Below are 18,735 nucleotides of genomic sequence, written 5' to 3' on the forward strand. Positions count from 1 at the left end.
GATGCAGGTGTGAGGAATCTTTGAGCTTTGTTGCTGAACTGCAGTTTCAATCAGCCCCAGCAAGCGTGGCCAAAAACATCTGGAGGGCCAAAAGCCCCCCCATGGCATTGTTGGTTGGTTGACATCTGCTTAACTCAGGAGACAATGGAGGAGTGTGCCTTTGGGGGTGAAAAACTGTTGGAGAGTTACAGCACCTGCTGTGGCTGTAGAGACCAATATGGGAGAGACATGTTTTGTTACAGCTGGGGCAGATGAAGGCACCTGGTTGTGCTGCTGCAGTTGCACCATGGCGTTTCTTCTTTCTGTGCTCCTCCCCCCATGTTGTGTCCCCGACCAGAGATACTGCCCCTCCTGATAACATGACATAGTCAATCCCAATAGTAGATCCCAAAGGGCATTTTTCACCTGTGTGTAATTTTAATAATTATTATGGTATTTATTTATTTTCAATTTCTTCATCACCCTTCACCACAACATCCTAGGGCAGTTCACAATATTAAAACCAGTTTAAAACAAATACAGGATACAAAGGATAGGGCGGTTATAGGGTATGTATGTATTGTGAATATACACGCAAATATATTGTACAGTACCTGGCTATAAATACAAATCAAGCCGTCAGAAATGAAGCAGGGGGAGCTTAAAACAATGGGATTTAAATAAGCAATAGGCCACCAACCAGCCGTCCAATTGCTTTAAAACAGACAAGGCCTTTTGATAGTGGGGAATTATGCCTGGGCTCTGGCTTGTTGCTTGATAAAAATAATCATCAGAACACAGACCTGGACTCCACTGAGTTTCTGACCTCTATGAACCTCTTTCTCATCTAGCACTTTAGACTGCAACCCTGTGCAGTGAGGGCCCCTAGAAGAGGGATCAGTCATGATTAGTCTTTATTAATAGATGTTTTAATCATGTCCTTGAAGTGTTTTCCCAAAAAAGGAAAAGAAAGATACATAGCCAAAGAAGAAAACAGATTACTCAAATATTTCATACATTTACGCTCACAGTTGCGGTGTTTACTCAAAAGGAAGCATGCTGTGTCCAGCGAGGTTTGCATTTACCTGGGACTGCAGTTTCAGAGATTTTCATGCTGGCTGGAGGAACTGTTAAAAAAACAAACAAACAAACAAACAAACATTTAAGCTAACAGAAATGTAACTGCTTTCCTATTTTCCAAAAAGCTTTTTTGTTACTTTAAATCCAGCTTTGGGGTTAGACTAAATGTGATGCTGTAAAGGGAAGAACAAACATTTAAGCTAGCAAAAATGTAACTGCTTTCCTATTTTCCAAAAATATTTTTTGTTACTTCGAATCCAGTTTTGGGGTTAGCCTAAATGTGATGCTGTAAAAGGCAGCTCAGTTTCCATATTTATTTATTTAAATATACTTATCTGCTTCCATCAGTTTTATTTCTTCCATTTAGTCAGCAGCTGTGGGGCTATGTGCTCTTCTGGGCACATTGCACAATAGACAGCGGAACCTCAGAGCATATGAAAATTTCATTATGTGCAATCCATCAGAGCAGATATTTAAAGGAAGGTCTTGCAAAGTCGCCTTCTGCTTTCATGTCTATGCTTCCCTCTTAGCAATACTCCCTTAAGGAAATGTGCTATTACTGACGGAAAGCCGAGTGGCTGACAAGACAAAAAACAAAAGCTGAACAGTGTTCATGCAGGAATTGCAAATTCATGCAAGAACACATGCAAAGCAGGAGTTTTTCCCCTCTTTCTTTTCACAAGAGGACCTGCAATGGTGTGCAAATCTGTGGCTCTAAATCCCAATGTTTACATTAGTACTGTCGGAGTGCGCATTTTCCCCTCCCCTCAAGTTAGCCACAAAGAATATTGTTGGAACCAAGGTTGGAGGTTCCTTTGGGAAGGAGGGGAGAGCCACATATGCCATGATTTCAACGACCTTGGGAGGAAGTTGGGGTATCATGTATAATGCAGAATACACCAAACAATGGATGATCTGCCCATCAACTCCACCCACTCAAATTGGGTACCTCAGTTGGTTAGAGCATGGTCTGCTGATAATGCCAAAGTTTGACGCCCATGTGGGACAAATGCGCATTTCTGCACTGAAGGGGGTTGGACTAGAATATGATTCCAACTCTACAATTCTATGAGGATACGAAATGGAGTTCCAGGCTCGAGAGTGTTTTTGTGTGCGTTTTTTTCTCAGGCGCTTTCCTTAGGCCTGAAGTGACTTATGGGGCTGCTGAGGCAGAATGAGGACGAGGCTGAAGGGAATCTCCTCCTTTCTCTAACAAGGGCTGACTGCTCCGAATAACAATGACAATTTTCAGGCGAGGTTCCCCAGTGACAAAGATTCTTCTCACCTGCCAGGCCCACCCAGCGCCATCATTTAATATCCTTTCGGCACCAGGTGAGGTAGTATTTCTTTCCCCCATTTGATGGGTGGCGATATTTTTGCTATGTTGGTGTTTTCTTTTATTGGGGGGGGGGGTGTCTGTTTGGCGGGGTTACCGCACTATTGTGAGGTATTTTGTTTCTCATTTTCTCCCTTATGTTTCCCTGGATGGTTCTTTGCTCTTAAAACGAGTCGCTCGCAGACCCCTTGCACTGGACGGATAATTTTATTTACTAAATTTCCATAGCATATTGTTCTCGCCAGGAGAGAGAGAGAGAATCCTTTTCCCGCGCTTAAAATAACGGCGTTTTCTGAGAGAGAGAGCGCGCGCGGTTGGGCAAACGAGGATGACGCGCTAAGAGAATTTTAATGGGGGGGGGGCGGTGGAGGGAAAAGATCCGCCAACCACGTGACGGGCGCTGGCGGGAGAACCGTTGGCGTCGAACGCGCCCTCGTGACGCCACAAGAGCCCCGCGTGCCTCCTTAGGCGTTCGCCCGGCGCCGCACAGGCGCGCGCATCCTCCTCCTCCTCCTCCTCCTCCTCTCGGGTCCCCCTCGCGCGTGGCGCGCGCCCCGCCCGCTGGCCTCCTCCTCGTTTGCCTCCGCCCTGTCCCCCCTCCCTTCCCCCAATTCCTTTTTAAACATTCACTTTCTCCCCACCTACCCCCGCGTCCCGCTCCCCTTCGTCTGCGCCGACGGAGGGAAGGGGAGCGTCACTTTGGGGGGGGGGGCGCGGGGTGGGGTGGGGGCGTTTACCTGGCGCCCCTCGGACCCCTGGCTGGCCCAGGGGCGGGGGGCGAAAACTATGCCGCGCCAGGAGCTGCTGGAACCACCCGAGCAAGCGAGGAGCGAGCGCAACAGGCCATGAGGAGCGACCACCATGGAAGCCAGATATCCTTCCTCGGCTGTTTTCATTCCCCAGCACCACCGGGGGAGAGTTAACGACGTTGTATATGCATACATACACAGTCCTTGTGGTGTTTGCACATACATATATCCATGCACATACTATACACACACACACACACACACACACACATATATATATATATATATATATATATACACACCCACACACCCAATTGCAGAATTGCACATGGCAGGGGGCAGTCTCACCCACTGCTTGAAAGTGCATCAGTAACTCAATAATAATATAATAATAATAGGGTGCTGTGGGTTAAACCACAGAGCCTAGAGCTTGCCAATCAGAAGGTTGGCGATTTGAATCCCCGTGACGGGGTGAGCTCCCATTGCTCAGTCCCTGCTCCTGCCAACCTAGCAGTGCGAAAGCATGTCAAAGTGCAAGTAGATAAATAGGTACCGCTCCAGCGGGAAGGTAAATGGCTTTTCCGTGTGCTGCTCTGGTTCGCCAGAAGCGGCTTAGTCATGCTGGCCACATGACCTGGAAGCTGTACTCCGGCTCCCTCGGCCAATAAAGCGAGATGAGCGCCGCAACCCCAGAGTTGGCCACGACTGGACCTAATGGTCAGGGGCACCTCTACCTTTAATAATAATAATAAAATTTTCTTATTTATGCCACACCCTTCCTGGTTCAGAAAACCGGGCCCAGGGCACGGCTAACAAATTTAAAACACTTACTTGATGCAACAAAAAACAGCATAAAATACAGTATAAAACGTGAATAACAATAAATTCAGAATTCAAAAATTAGTTTAGGGGGGAAATCCATCCAATAAACATTAGATGATCACCAGGGCTAGCTGGCTAAATTAGTCCTATTTGGGCCAGCGAGGAGACCAGGGGAGAATTAGCTGTGGGATCCCAGAGTGGGTAATCTTCATAAAAAGGGGAGGGGGGAAAAGGAAGGGGAATAAAAGATCAAGCTAAGTTCAAACTCAAGGCAAACCATTCCTGGGGAAATGGGATAGAGCTATTCCCAGGTAAGGAGCATTGCACCCTGCTCAACATACCGGAAAACTCAATGAACTGCTTTGTGTCCCCCCCCCCCCCATGAGACCACTCGTGCTCCCTGTTGGAGCGATGCTTCATTCACAAAAATACTGTTTTAAGTGGGTATCCACATACGCAGCCTGGAGCTGCTTTGCAAGGAAGCATGGGATACCTGTGTGGTGAAATTGTTAGGAAATTATGATCTGTTGACATGTAGAATTTGCAAGCTCCATTCAGGATTTCCCTGCACCAAGAAGTTTGCAATATAAAGTCTGGAAGCAGATAGATCAATCGGGGAGTCCTTATACGCTATAGTGCTAAAGTTCTCCAAAAGGAAATGCACCACCAATACAACCCCTAAAACGAATATCTGGGCACTTTGGAGGCAGTTTATCACTGCAGTACTATATGGCAGAAAACCCTCTTGAATGCAATGGGTTGAACTTTCAGAAATGTTTCTGTAGGATTGCAGCCTATACAAATCTTTGTGTGTTGAGGTTTGGAAGTACAGTGGTGCCCCACAAGACGAATGCCTCGGAAGACGAAAAACTCGCAAGACGAAAGGGTTTTGCGGTTTTTGAGGTGCTTCGTAAGACGAATTTCCCTATGGGCTTGCTTTGCAAGACGAAACGTCTTGCGAGTTTGTTTCCTTTTGAAGCGGGAACTGGGCTGGCAGGGAGCGAGCGAGGGAGCGACCTACCTTTTCCAGAGGGATCCTCTTCTGGAGAGGGCACAGAGGAGGCAGGTGGGCTGGGATCCAGCGGATCTGGCTGGGTCTCTGCGCTGCTGCCGCCTCTGCCTCTCTCTCTCTCTCCCCCTCCCCACGTCGCTGCTCCATTTTGCCCTAACTGCGCGAAGGCAAGAGGAGGCGGGACAAAGGAGGAGGAGGAGGAGGCATCCACTGCGCTTGGGCCGCTGCAAAGGCACCTTTGCGGGGGTGGGAAGAAGCCGGGAGCAGCTGCCGAGACTGTGGGGAGCCCGGCGGCATGGCGCAAGGTAATGGGGGGAGCAAGGGAGAGTCCGCGCCGGGCGCTTCGTGCGTCCACCCTCGGTTCCTGGGCTCAAACTTCCTTTGGCACCTCGTGGAGAGAGAGGGAGAGGAGCAGGCTGGGGCTTTGATGTGGGACGCGGTTTGGCGGAGCGAAGACGCGGCAAGGCTTGGCGACAGAGGAAGGGGGGCTGTTTTCGTGGGGAGGTGGGAGGGGGTGTCTTTGCCTCTTCCTGGCAACAGATCCTCCAGGCTGGGGAAACTCCTCCTGCTGGGGAGCGACCTGCTTTGTGCTTTGCCCACTATCCCATTATAATACAGTACCAGGGTGCACCCGTGCTTCGCAAGACGAAAAAATCCGCAAGACGAAGAAACTTGCAGAACGGATTAATTTTGTCTTGCGAGGCACCACTGTATATTGGACCCTTAATACAGTCCCAGTGGGAAAAAAATACATATATCACAGGAGCCTTTTAATCTTTGCTTTTACTATTATTGCATCCTATCTTGTGTGTTACTATTAGCTCTCCATTTATTTAAATTGTATAGCTTTGCTCTACAGTTGCAGCAATTTTTACAGTGCCTTGGATTATTCATAGATAACAAAAATAGCAGAAAAATGCATCTAAAACAGTGGTTTAAATAACAAAACAATATTCTTCAAGGCTCCCACTGTTCACTTTTATAATCTAAGTGACTTGGTGCAGGAACCCGTGGGTTGTATCTAAGGTGTATTTAGAGTAGACTACTGAAGTTTTACCTTTTTTTACTGAAGTTAATCAATGTGTGTTAGTCATGTCTATTAACCTCAATGGGTCTGCTATGAGTAGGACTAGCATTGGATAAAACTGTGTGTAATGGGAAGGATGGCATTGGGGATCCAGCACAATCTGGCTAAGGGAGAAAAATGATAAATGCTTAATAAAGATCGCTGATTTCCTTAACTAGCTTTCCATTTACGTGGTTTTTAAACGTCATCCATGACAAGTTTAGAAAAGGAAAGATTAATTTTGAAAGTACTTTGGAATTGCTTACTAAATTTGACATCCCCTTCGATTATGTTCATGTGAAATACATTTTTAAGGTGAGAAAACCTGTGTAACTGAATAGGATTGGAAGTACTATTAATCTGCAAACTATTACTTTAAAATAAGGTTTTAAAGATGAATTTACTATATGTGGAAATACCAAGCATATTAGTTTGTCACTGAGTTCAATGATATTTGGAGACATTACTCTTTGTTCAGTATTGTAAAATCTCTGTCGGGGACTGTGTCATTACTATGTTCTGTACAGTGCTTTCTAGCACATTGTTGGAGTTACGTCATTACATATTAAACAGTACTAGCAGCAGCAGAGTGGAGTAGGAAAAAACTTGTTGCAAAATCGACTTTTCCTCAAGCTAGCAATATTTGGTCATCACCTTCTGGCACATTGTGGTCATGTTTTGCATTGGCCTTATACATTCAACATCTCAAAAGACTCGCCTCTTTCATTCATGTGGCATGTTATATGCTGAGCATGTCAACCAAAAATGCCATAGCTTCCCTCCCCACCCCCTGCTGTGTCCCCAATCCTGAAGTTTGTAATACTGTATGGAGTTTCAATGGAACTTAAAGTTTGGCCCTCATATGCAGCATTTTCCACACAATGCTTCTCTAGGACTTCCTGCTGGCCTGACAAAGATCATTCTCTCAACAAGGAACGATATATTTTCGTCCTCATTTTATGTAAGATGGCAAGGAAATAAACAAATATTTGATTTTTTAGAAGATGTCTGAAGGCAGCCCTGTTCAGGGAAGTTTATGTTTTATTGTGTTTTTAATATCCTATTGGAAGCCACCCAGACTAGCTGGGGAGGCCCAGCCAGATGGGTGGGGTATAAGTAATAAAGTATTATTATTATTATTATTATTATTATTATTATTATTTTATAAAGTCTCTGTCAGAGGCGCCCTTTTTCTCCTTTACCTTTTAAATTTTAAGTTACTTTTGACAGACTTATCTAATGTTACACAATTCCATATTTATCCTGCTTCAGTATCCAACAGACTGTTACAAAAGTAACTGGTGGTTTAGCTAAATATATACATATATGTAACAATTTTATGGCCATAATCAGTTATTTAAATACTGCTTTTAAAATATAAATATGTTTATATATCATCTGCCTATTTTGTCACTTAAATGAAACAGTTAAAATAAACTGCATATAAAAGGAAAAACTATTAACCTTAATGTTCTCAAATGTATTTCCTCTTCTTCTTAAACCAAAACATTTTTTTAAAAAAATATATATTAAACATTTCCTCTCCAATGGTGAGGACTCTTTATTTGTTGTATGAAATGAAGTAACATCTCCTGTGTGAAAAATCAAAATAAGCTTGTATTTATTGCCTCTTGAGAGTTGGAAAGTTAAGATGCTTTTCAGCTGAATACATTTATTGAAGAATTTAGTTACCTGATTTTAATTTTATGAATGTGTAGCTTTTGTACAGAATGAAGATTCTGCTGCTGCTTAATGCAGTGGCAATGCAAACCTATTTTACTTTGCAAAACAAGCTTTTTAAGTTCTCATGCAGATGTCAAAAAAGCCATTAATTACATAGGAGAGAAACATGTTTTACAAATTTGAGGCACAATCCAGCCAATATTAGGTTGATAACAGCAAATATTTAAGTATGTTTTTATCGGTCCCCATTGACACATATGGAATTTTCTTTAAAAATGCTCAGTTTTTACTGGATCATGCCCTTAACATTTTTGCTCCGTATGTTATTCCCTGAAAATATTTGTGTGTTTTTTCTGTTGCATTCCCCCAGCCAATATCCAACCATCTCTTATGCAGCCTTTACCACCACCTTCATAGTCCCTGCTGCTGCTTTTCTCTTCCAGGTGCTTTTTGTTTATACCTTCTTCAGTTACAGTGTTCACCCATTGGCACGATCCAGTCAAAGTTAAGCACCCTTAAAACACATGTGCATGTCCATAAAACAAGCTCACTGTAATAACAACTTGAAAGTGCCTAACTATAAAATCAGAAATGAATTAAAGTGCCTGCTGAAATAAAAAGGTATTTATTAGGCACTGAAAGTTCAGTGGGGAGGGGGCCTTTCTGATCTCAGCAGGAAGGGAGTTCCAGAAAATTGGACCCACAATATTGAATTAATATGAGCTGTGCATCCAAGCCCTGGGGATTGCTAACATTTACTCCCCCGAAGACCTCAGTGACCGGGCAGGGCTATAAGGAAGCAAGCAGTCCGTAACTAGCCCTCTGGAAGTTGTTCTAAATTAGATTTGGAAGGAGCAATCAGATAGCAAGTGTGCTACAAGCAATATGAAACAACAATGGCAATTAGGAGTAAATTAAACCTAATGCATACCATCTAAAAACGAAAAGAGACAGCAGCATTTCATGCCTTGGGCAATCAAATAGAAGGGAAAGGATAGGAGCACATGGGCCTAAGATATGCCTTAAGGTGCTTAGGAGAAAATGTGTGTAGGAAGCAAATTAAACGAAATAAAATATGGGTCATTGCCCTCCAATGCTATCGTCAAATAGGAAACACTGCCTCTTAATTTATACAGGTTTTATGGGGCGACTGCCGCTTGGTGTGATCAAAGCACGTCATGGGAAGTGAGGGCAGATCTCACTAAGAACTGTCTGAAAGGCTACTACTTCAGTACTTCAAACTCCAATATAATATCTCTGACTTTAGTGGAAGTAGTCAGAAATATGTTGCTTAAAAACTATGACTGAAGTTTTATTTGTCAGAACCTTTACGAATTATGAGTAAGATCCAGACTTAGGCCATTTCACTTAATTCCCATTGAAATCAGTGGAAGTTAGTTAATGACTCCCCCCCCCCCCCCATTTTAATATGAGAGGGACATAAGTGAAATTCAGTAGGGCTTGCACCCAAGTAAGGAGAATTAGGATTACAACCCGACAGGCCATTTTAAATACAGAAATCTGGTGAAACTACCTTTATTCAAAACTCTGTTCAACTGTGGGGCTATGGTTGGCTGAGTTGGCCTAAGCCTTTCAAGAAGGAAAGCAAGCATTCAAAATAGAATTTGATTTACACCACCCTTTTTGCTGACGCATATTCCGCTGGGTTGCCAGGTCATGTGGTTGAGCTGAACAGAGTTGGGACCCACCGTTAGTCCCCACCTGCCACTGCCCCACCCCCAGAATGACAATTTTCTTCAGGACTTATACCAGCATACTATCTATTGGTTTCATTTTAGTTAGCTGAGCAAAGCTCTGCCGGCACAAGGATGTTACACTGGGGTATCTCTGGCTGAGCCAGAGGATGTGGGGCTTATGCTGTGCTGGGCATCCCAGCAGATCTTGGCTTTAGATTGTCCCTTAAATCAGTTTCACTCACGTTAACCGACCTATATCTGAGTACTGTTGTTCAGAGAAATTATATTATCAATTAAACATGGCATGATTGCAGTTTTTGTAGTAGTGTGTAGAATTAATGGTGTGTCTGTGCAAGAGCATGTAATATTCCCTGTGGTTAACTGCAAATGATAATTTTGCACAACAGTATGCAGATATGTTCATTGGCTGTATCCACAAGTTGTAAGAGGAACATTAATAATGCAGAACACCTGACGGAGCTTTAAAATTTATGAAACAGCTAATGGATAAAAGGGAGGCCTTTACTGCAACTTCACAAATGAAATTTACTAGCTCACAAGCATTTTTATTAGTCTACTTGTTATAGCTTTGTTAGTAATATGTGGCTCAGAAAAGAAACCATAGTCAAGGTGTTATGCCTGGTGTTCTTATATGCTACTTACAAGTATGCTTTACTATGACCCAGAGCTGTGACAACCACCACACTCTACCTTGCATTTGATTATATCAGAGAAAAGCCTTTCCATGCAGAGAAATGCAAAGCATCCCTTTCCCTACATAGCCCTTTTCTCTGTTTGATCCTGGTGTCCCCAAAGTCCCATTCCACTGGTTCATAAGATTTGAAGAGCTCAACATGCAGGTTTTTTAAGTGGACTGTGTACGTTTTGAAGACATCTCTCATCCTTAGCTGCTTTTATGTCGTCCTGCAAACGTTTTGGAGATACCTGGCTGGCCACTGTTGGAAACAGAATGCTATAGTAGGTGGGCCTTTTGTCTAATACAGCAGTACTTTTTATGTTCATTTTTAACATTATCACCATAAAAGAAATATATAGATAGTTTTTAAAAAAAACAAATTTTCTGTCTAAGAAGTACTATATCTGACGGTTGCATGGAAGTGCCTGTCCTTATCTTTTTGCATTAATGATGTCATGCTGTGCATTTTGTTATGCATTATTCTTAACTCACCCCCCTCCCCTTTAAGCAGGCAAGTGATTCATTGAAGTCTGGAACTATTACTATAGAAGATTTTAGAGGAATTTATCGTACGATAGCACACAGATGTGAAATCCATGATCTTTTCAAAACTCAGTCTCCGAACCACAAATTGCTCCCACTTTCAAATCTAGTCCAGTTTCTTAAAAATGAACAGTTTCAGCCTGAAGTTGATGAAGTGGTTGCTGCTCAACTCATTGCAAAGTTTGAGCCCATCGAAGAAGGTACACTGGATTTTTAAATATCTAATTTCATAATTGTTCTTACAATATTTTTATTAGCATTAATCACTGGTAGCTATTTTTTACGCTAGAGCTTGAAGTTGGACAGTGTCTGTTCTTGGGTACAATTACTGAAAGGTTCACAGAGTACCTTTGGAAAGTGGTGCCCAACACCCGCCCTCCAGTCTTGTCCTGTGAGATGAGACAAGGGTAAGAGAACTGTGTGCTACTGGGCTCTGTTACCAAAAGGTACATGTGGTGTCTTTGAGCAGTGACCCGCATTGATCTCCATCACCCTTTGATTTTTCCTGAGGAAAAGTCTGGGCCCAGTTTGAGGAGGAAATCTCTCACATACATAGGCTGGAAAAGTTTAATAAATCAAAACCAGCATATTGAATTATCTATGGAGAGCAACAGAAAGCTAATGAAAATGCTGGAACACTTGTATAATGTGATGTTAGCAACTCACCTATTGTAAGATGGGCTGCTATATAAAGGGGGCCTGATGTAGTCCAGCCCTGACTAGGAAGGTGCAAATGATGGTCACTGGATCAGATGAAAAGATAGTGGCCATCTCAAATATGCAGATAACAAGTGGCACACCGGATGGGCCTGTATTACTATGGAAAGTTGGACTCCCTCAATGAGGGAAGTTAGTGCCCTCTTTTGAATATAACATTAATAGTCCTTTGATATTTCAATCTTGCCTTGATTCAACCTAACCAAGATCAATTGACAAGTCTAGTTTCTCAGCCTGTCAAAATGCTGGTAGGACAGGTTGAATGAAAAATAAATAAGTATGGTCAGAAACCTGGTAACCTTCCAGATCCTGTAGACCCACCAATAGAAATTCACAGACAATGTCATAATAGGCCAGAGGCATATCCATTTAAATCACCGAAGTATAACTCTCCTTCTCAATCTCTGTGCAAAGGTTTAGATCAACATCACAAGCTATGTAGCTTGGAGAAAAATATCATCTAGATGTGCTTGAAGCTGTAAGCTTTAGAGAGTTAAGAATGCTTCAAGCAGGTAGGCAATGAAATAGTAGGTGTAATCCAACGCTGGTAAATCTGAAATAATGTAAGCTTTAAAAAAGTATCAACAATTATGCTTACAAGGATTAGCAATCAAGAGAGTTGTTGGAAACAATGCATAAAATAGAATGCATGCATGTAAAATAATTGTGCGTTCACAGTTTGAGTACTCTACAAAACGTTGGTTGCCTGAGAAATAGTATTTAAAAGATAAATATTTTGTCTTCCTATTCCTGGAATGTACAAGGTATATTATAATAAACTTATAAAATAAAACAACAACAACAGTAAAGTAGTACACAATCTCAAATGACTATACAAAAGCAAATATAAAACAGCAAAAAATAAACCCAACAGCCCCAAAAAATGGTAAAAACCATGCCAATTATAAGTTAAACATTTGGGAAGGTAGAACAGTCTTCCCTAGAAGAGGTATCCCAACCCCAACCCCTGCTAACACACATTAGGAAGAGATACAGAAGGAAACAACAAATATGTTCATTTTTCCAATGAGAAAAGGCTAAAGGGATGTGACCCTTGCAGCATCAGAAAAACGCAGAGCCAGGCAAATATATCTTTGAAACAGGGTTCATATATTTAGTTTCAGATACTGTGAGAACAAGAAGACAATTTGTGATTGTAATCTGAGAAGTAAGGAACAAAGTGATTTCAGAAAGGATTGTCTGGTTCACTGGCTGTTAAGTAGGGCAGTCTGAGCCCATCCATCTTGAAACGTGGGTTCTTTGTAATAGCTTGAACAGCTAGAGGTAGAATGGGAAAGTATGGAAGTTATTGAAATATCAACCCTGTATTTCAATAACTTCCATACTTTCCCATTCTACCTCTAGCTGTTCAAGCTATTACAGAGAACCCACATGCTTCTATTCAAACATTTTGTGTGAGAAGCACAGGAAAATTGGCCCGACCCTCTCAAAATATTATTTGTCAGTAATGTCAGTGACTTCATTAACAAAAAAAGAATTTTGGTCTTTTTATGTAGTTTTTTTTTGTTAGTTTCAGAGCCAGTTTACTATGCATTATGTGACAGTCTATTCAGCTGTGGACAGTGTATTTTAAAAACTCCAATTTGGATAAAGTTCAGAAGTGATCAAAAAAGGTTTTTTTTAAGAAAAGAAGAAGATAGAAGGAACATGTTACGGAAACAGGTCAAATTAGCCCAAGGAAAAGACAGCAGGGGGAAAATGACTAGCAACATATTTTTGGATATTACATGGAAATGTTGCAAAAATGACAGAAATGAATTATTCACACTAGTCAGGATGGAAAGAGAAATAATGGCTGTGGCCTCATTTCTTCAGCTGATGTAAAACATGAGAGAAGTGGAGTGGTGCACTTAAAGCAAAAACCTTCTAAAGGGAGTGAGATTGTGCCAGCTCAGTTGGCTGTTGTCTACACAAAAATTGTAACAGCGCAATCTCAAAACCTTAATCCCAGAACTGCACCTTTATAATTTTCTGATTCTCTGCCATTTGACCCCCACCCCTCAGCTGTCTGTTGATGTGAGCCACTAAGAATTCTCAGTCTCTGGGCTGCATCTTGTATTATGATTTGTACTCTAGTGCACATGGCAAAGTACAATATGTGATCATTCAGACTTCTTTTTGAGGTTACACATCAAGCATTGGACCCTACTTAAACTCAAATGGATCTAAAAGTTAACTCACAATCTTTACTGGAGATTCAGTTCTCAAGGGGCAGATTTTATGTCTTTTTGGGAACAGTCCAGTTATAGCACATTTCCCAAAATCATTAATAAGTATCAAATCAATAGGTTGTTATGTTGTACTTCAGGAACTGTTGGTGACTCTTCCTGGTTATCGAGCCTTAAAAATTGCAGAATGAGATGCAGAGCCGATCATTTGCCTTTTAACTGCAGTCAGAATCGCAATTGCAAATTACTCAGAAGAAAACAGCAACACAGCGCCAACAATGTGGGAAGAAAGGGCAGGCTATTGTAAAGTGATAGTTTCATAGTGGATAGAGTGTCAACCAGTGAAACTGTCTTATTTTATCAATTTGAGACTGTAGGCCTACCTACACTTACCTGTGAGTAAGGGCTTATCCAAACTTAACTTTCCTCCATGCTTTCCAGGCATGATTGACACTTTAAAGCTCTGTGTCTGAGCACTTTCCCCTGCCCCATAGCTTTCAGCACGAAAGCCTGCTCTTTACTGCTGAATTGGAGCAAACAGCGATCTGCAGAAAACCTGAATTGACATTCATTGAGCTCCAGCTTTAAAGAGAGTTTTTGTGTGGGGAAAGCTCAGACGAAAATAAGCTCACTCAGATTTGGAGTTTAAAAGCGCGGACCTATGCCTTGAAAGCTTGGGGCAAAAGATAAGTATGGCAGTGGGGATAAGCCCTAAGTCTCATTGAACTCAGTGGGACTTACATCTAAGTAGACACGGCTAGTATACTGCAGTGTAAGCAAATCAAGGCAATGGGATGATAACTTTGTACAAAAATACCATTGTATCCAGTAGTACAAAATGCTGGCCACATGACCCGGAAAAAACTGTCTGCGGAAGCGGACAAACGCCGGCTCCCTCGGCCTTTAAAGCGAGATGAGCGTTGCAATTCCAGAGTCGTTCGTGACTGGACTTAATTGTCAGGGGTCCCTTTACCCTTTACCTTACAAAATGTACAGATAAAGTAGTTGTTTGCTTTGTACATATCAGGCAGCTGTGTGTGCTACTTTTACCGGACACCTTCATTTGCCCTACCTCCAATAAAACATGTCTCTCCCATATCGGTGTCTAGAGCCACAGCAAGCACTGTAACTCTCCAATGGTTTGACTTTACCTCCCATGGCGCTCTCTTCCATTGTCTCTCAAGACAGACATGCAGCATAATTCTTATTGGGAAGGCTGTCCACAAGGAGGGGAGACTTACTTCTTCACACCCCCACATTGTGATGTACAGCCCCCGTCCCCGGGCAAATAGGAGTCTTAGGAAAATAACCCCCTATTGGCACTGGTTGGGATTCCCCCCCCCCCATGTTTCAAGTTGTGTTAGGCAATAGCCCCTGTCCCCAGTAACACTTGGTCTTGCACTCATAATTATGCTAGGAAAAACAAGATACGTAGCTACATATTTGGTGAATATTAATTTTGCATCTGTCCTACTGGCCCCTATGACCAGCAGTGCTGGAAAACAATACCAGGTTCCTACAACACAGTGGTGCTGGGAAGGACATGTTCCTGAAAGTTTGGAGCAGTTTAGATTCATGTTTTGCTTTCAGCACTGGCGCAAGGGGATGGCTTGCCTTCCTACATGGCTTCTAAGAGCCTAACAGCCCAATCCTATCCTCTCCCACTTTGTAGTAAAGCAAAGAATTGGGTTGTTATTTAATTAGCTACAGCCTGCCTCTCCCAGGGGCTCAGATGCAGAACAGTCTTTCTCCTTGAAAAATATGGTTTCTCTCTTCCCAAAGGGCTTGCAGTCTAAGAAAGAGAGGCTTGGAAGTAATTGGGATCAAAGGGAAGAACAGAAGTAAAGATAAAATGTACTTTATGTAGAAATAAAGATGGCTAAGCACTTCGCAACTCTGTGAACACCAAGCTGTCTCCTCCCTTTTGCACCTCTTAAAAGGTTCAAACTCTCTCTCCCCACCCCACTACAAACACCCCCAGCCTCAAATGCAAATTTGAATACCAAACACAATAAAGACAAAACTTTTTACAACCCACAAAAAGTAGCTCAAATGTCCTTATATGATCCATGAGAATTGAACTTTTTGTATGGTTTAAAAGTATGGTCATGAATTTTATTGTTTATTTATTAAATTTGTATACTGCCCTTCACCTGAGGATCTCAGGGAAGTTTGCAACACAAAACATTTTTTCTCAATTTTATTGTTTTATCTTTTTGTTGAGCACTTTAAGCCCCCCCCCCCTACAATCAAGCTAATGCTATTCTAGGCTGCATCAACAGAAGTATTGTATCTAGATCAAGGGAAGTAATAGGTAAAGGTAAAGGGACTCCTGACCATTAGGTCCAGTCGTGGCCGACTCTGGGGTTGCGGCGCTCATCTTGCTTTATTGGCTGAGGGAGCCGACGTACAGCTTCCGAGTCATGTGGCCAGCATGACTAAGACGCTTCTGGCAAACCAGAGCAGCACACAGAAACGCCGTTTACCTTCCCGCCAGAGTGGTACCTATTTATCTACTTGCACATTGACATGCTTTTGAACTGCTAGGTTGGCAGGAGCAGGGACCAAGCAATGGGAGCTCACCCCATCACGGGGATTCAAACCGCCGACCTTCTGATCAGCAAGTCCTAGGCTCTGTGGTTTAACCCACAGCACCACCCACGTCCCTAAGGGAAGTAATAGTACTACTCTATTCTGCCTCGGTCAGGCCACACTTGGAATACTGGTGGGTTTTTTTTGCTGCTGCATCACACTGAGAGTCAAATATAAGATAGAGGATGCCTGCTTACTAGCAGTACATATGAAAAGGATCCTGGGATCCTAGGGGACCATGAGCTTAACGTGAGTCAACAGATGTTGCTGTGGGATCCTGCTGAGACTTGTATAGAGATTAAAATTTCCGCATGGTACCATCTCGATGTATAACTAACTTTTAGAGTATTATATTTTATAGAAAAACAAGATAGAAATAGGATTAAGTGCTTAAAAGCCTCAGGATGCCACAGAGAGTTTCCAGGCATGTTTTGCCCCACCTAAAATGCCTTGAAATCACAGTGGTATTCCACAGTATTCCAGTATATGCCTTTGCACTTTTAACAGAGCCACACTGGCAACTGGGGTTGATTGCAAAGATCATGCGCCGTGTTTATTTGTTACACATGCATGCAGTGTATATGCATGGAATAATGGCATACGCGGGTGGCGCTGTGGCTTAAACCACAGAGCCTAGGACTTGCTGATCAAAAGGTCAGCGGTTTGAATCCCTGCGATGGGGTGAGCTCCCGTTGCTCAGTCCCAGCTCCTGCCAACCTAGCAGTTTGAAAGCACGTCAAAGTGCAAGTAGATAAATAGGTACCACTCCAGCAGGAAGGTAAACAGCCTTTCCATGCACTACCCTGGTTCGCCAGAAGTAGCTTAGGCATGCTGGCCACATGACCTGGAAGCTGTACGCCGGCTCCCTTGGCCAATAAAGTGAGATGAGTGCCGCAACCCCAGAGTCGGCCACAGCTGGACCTATTGGTCAGGGCTCCCTTTACCTTTACATTCTCTCAGTCAACCCTAAAACTGGCTGCTGCAATGTGTACCAATTGGATTTACCAAGTGCTCTTCAAAAGCAGCCCTATATATCACACATTACAGTGGTTATCCCGGATAACGATGAGCAAAATCATATCTCTCCAATATTCTTTTGAGATAACTTGGGTGGACCCTTCATATGCTGGACCACTTTTCGTCAGCCCCAGCCAGCAAGTCTAGTAGTCTAGGATGGTGCAAGTTGGGAGTTCAACAACATCTGGAGGGCCACAGATTCTTCATCCCTGAAATAAGAGCAAAAGCCTCTATATGTGATTTGACACCCACATGCTCCATGTTGCATTAACATATTTAATCTGAAATGGTTTGAAATTTTGCTTAATTCTGTAAGGAATCATAGTAGAGATGTACAGTAATTATTTTCCCTGTAATATTCTGGCTTTCAGCAAAGAAAAATTCACAGATGACATTTGAAGGATTTCTAAGATACATGACATCTGAGGAATGCATGGTATTTAAATCTGAGCACAAAACTGTTTACCAGGATATGACCCGTCCACTGTGTGAATACTTTATTTCATCCTCGCACAACACCTACCTCATATCTGACCAGCTAATAGGGCCAAGTCACCTGTGGGGTTATGCAAGGTATTTGTGCCCATTTTAAAATAGTAGTTTATCAAGTAGAATAAGTAGTTCAGAGAAGCAGCGTCTCATGTTTTCCCGCCTCTTACTTACAAAACCCTATTTTGAAATGTAAGAGACAGTTATGGCCCAATCAGAAGCGCAAATGGAAAATAAATCCCCCCCATCTCCCCACCCCACCCCGTGAATGTACAATGAAACTGGGTATCTAACAGAGTTTGATAAGTTTCACTATGTGGGAATGGGATGGTTTTGGGGACTATAACGTTAATGGCTGCTCTTTGAGACTGTATGGTGATTCAGTCGTGGTTCCCCATTTGTGGAATGCCCCCCTTAGTGAGGTGCATCTGTCTCCCTCATTATTGATTTTCAGGAGAAATATAAAAACATTCCTGTTTACCCAGGTCATTTGATGGCTAAAAGACACTGCTCCTGCTGGTTGAGAATGTTTTTAAACTTTTATTTTTAAAGAATGTTTTAAAATTGCCTTTAGTTTTTGGGTTTTTTAAAATCATTGCTGTGCTTGATGCCCTGGGCTCTTTCAGGAAGAAAGGCATGATGGAAATCAGATCATACATACATACATATATAACATGTTCTTCCAACTAGGCCTCTACATGGGTATTGGCAGGAGAGCAGGTTAGTTGTAGGAGATTAGGATCCCAGCCAGCTCTCTATGGAATGAGTATCAGAAAATGGATGTTGGGGTGGGTAAATCTGTCAATTTTGGTTTCTTGATTTCTCATTTTGCCAATCTTAATATCAATTCTACACATTTCCACATCAGTTTGTGTGTGTGTTTAAAAAGTCCTCATGAAAAATCACCGGCATTTTAGTGCATATCTCTCCTAAGACACAGATTTTTGAATGCAGTTTTGCCTAATTAACATTTTTTGCAGGCAATTTCCCCTTAGACAACACATTTTAGTATGTTGCATTCACTAATATACGCACTGATACACACTTTCCCCCGGTATATGCATTTT

General features: G+C 42.4%; 2 protein-coding genes across 2 annotated transcripts in view; one reads left to right on the top strand and one right to left on the bottom strand.

The window, feature by feature from the left end:
- The window catches only part of LOC308486469 (uncharacterized protein), a 142,928-nt gene extending 140,198 nt beyond the window's left edge, over positions 1 to 2,730 (bottom strand). Inside the window, exons 1-2 of the mRNA XM_081023354.1 lie at positions 2,345 to 2,730; positions 1,009 to 1,106 (exon numbers count right to left, since the gene is read on the bottom strand). The gene's annotated coding sequence lies outside the window, so the exon portion shown is untranslated. The remainder of the gene's footprint in view (positions 1 to 1,008; positions 1,107 to 2,344) is intronic.
- Positions 2,731 to 3,144: 414 nt separating this feature from the next.
- LOC308486265 (1-phosphatidylinositol 4,5-bisphosphate phosphodiesterase zeta-1-like) overlaps positions 3,145 to 18,735 on the top strand; it is a 52,480-nt gene continuing 36,889 nt past the window's right edge. Inside the window, exons 1-4 of the mRNA XM_081022875.1 lie at positions 3,145 to 3,267; positions 6,236 to 6,359; positions 10,633 to 10,864; positions 17,551 to 17,752. Of these exons, the coding sequence (XP_080879001.1) occupies positions 3,257 to 3,267; positions 6,236 to 6,359; positions 10,633 to 10,864; positions 17,551 to 17,752 (569 nt within the window). The 5' untranslated portion in view covers positions 3,145 to 3,256. The remainder of the gene's footprint in view (positions 3,268 to 6,235; positions 6,360 to 10,632; positions 10,865 to 17,550; positions 17,753 to 18,735) is intronic.

This window comes from Podarcis pityusensis, assembly GCF_964106645.2.
Source record: "Podarcis pityusensis genome assembly, chromosome: 10".
Taxonomy (NCBI): domain Eukaryota; kingdom Metazoa; phylum Chordata; class Lepidosauria; order Squamata; family Lacertidae; genus Podarcis; species Podarcis pityusensis.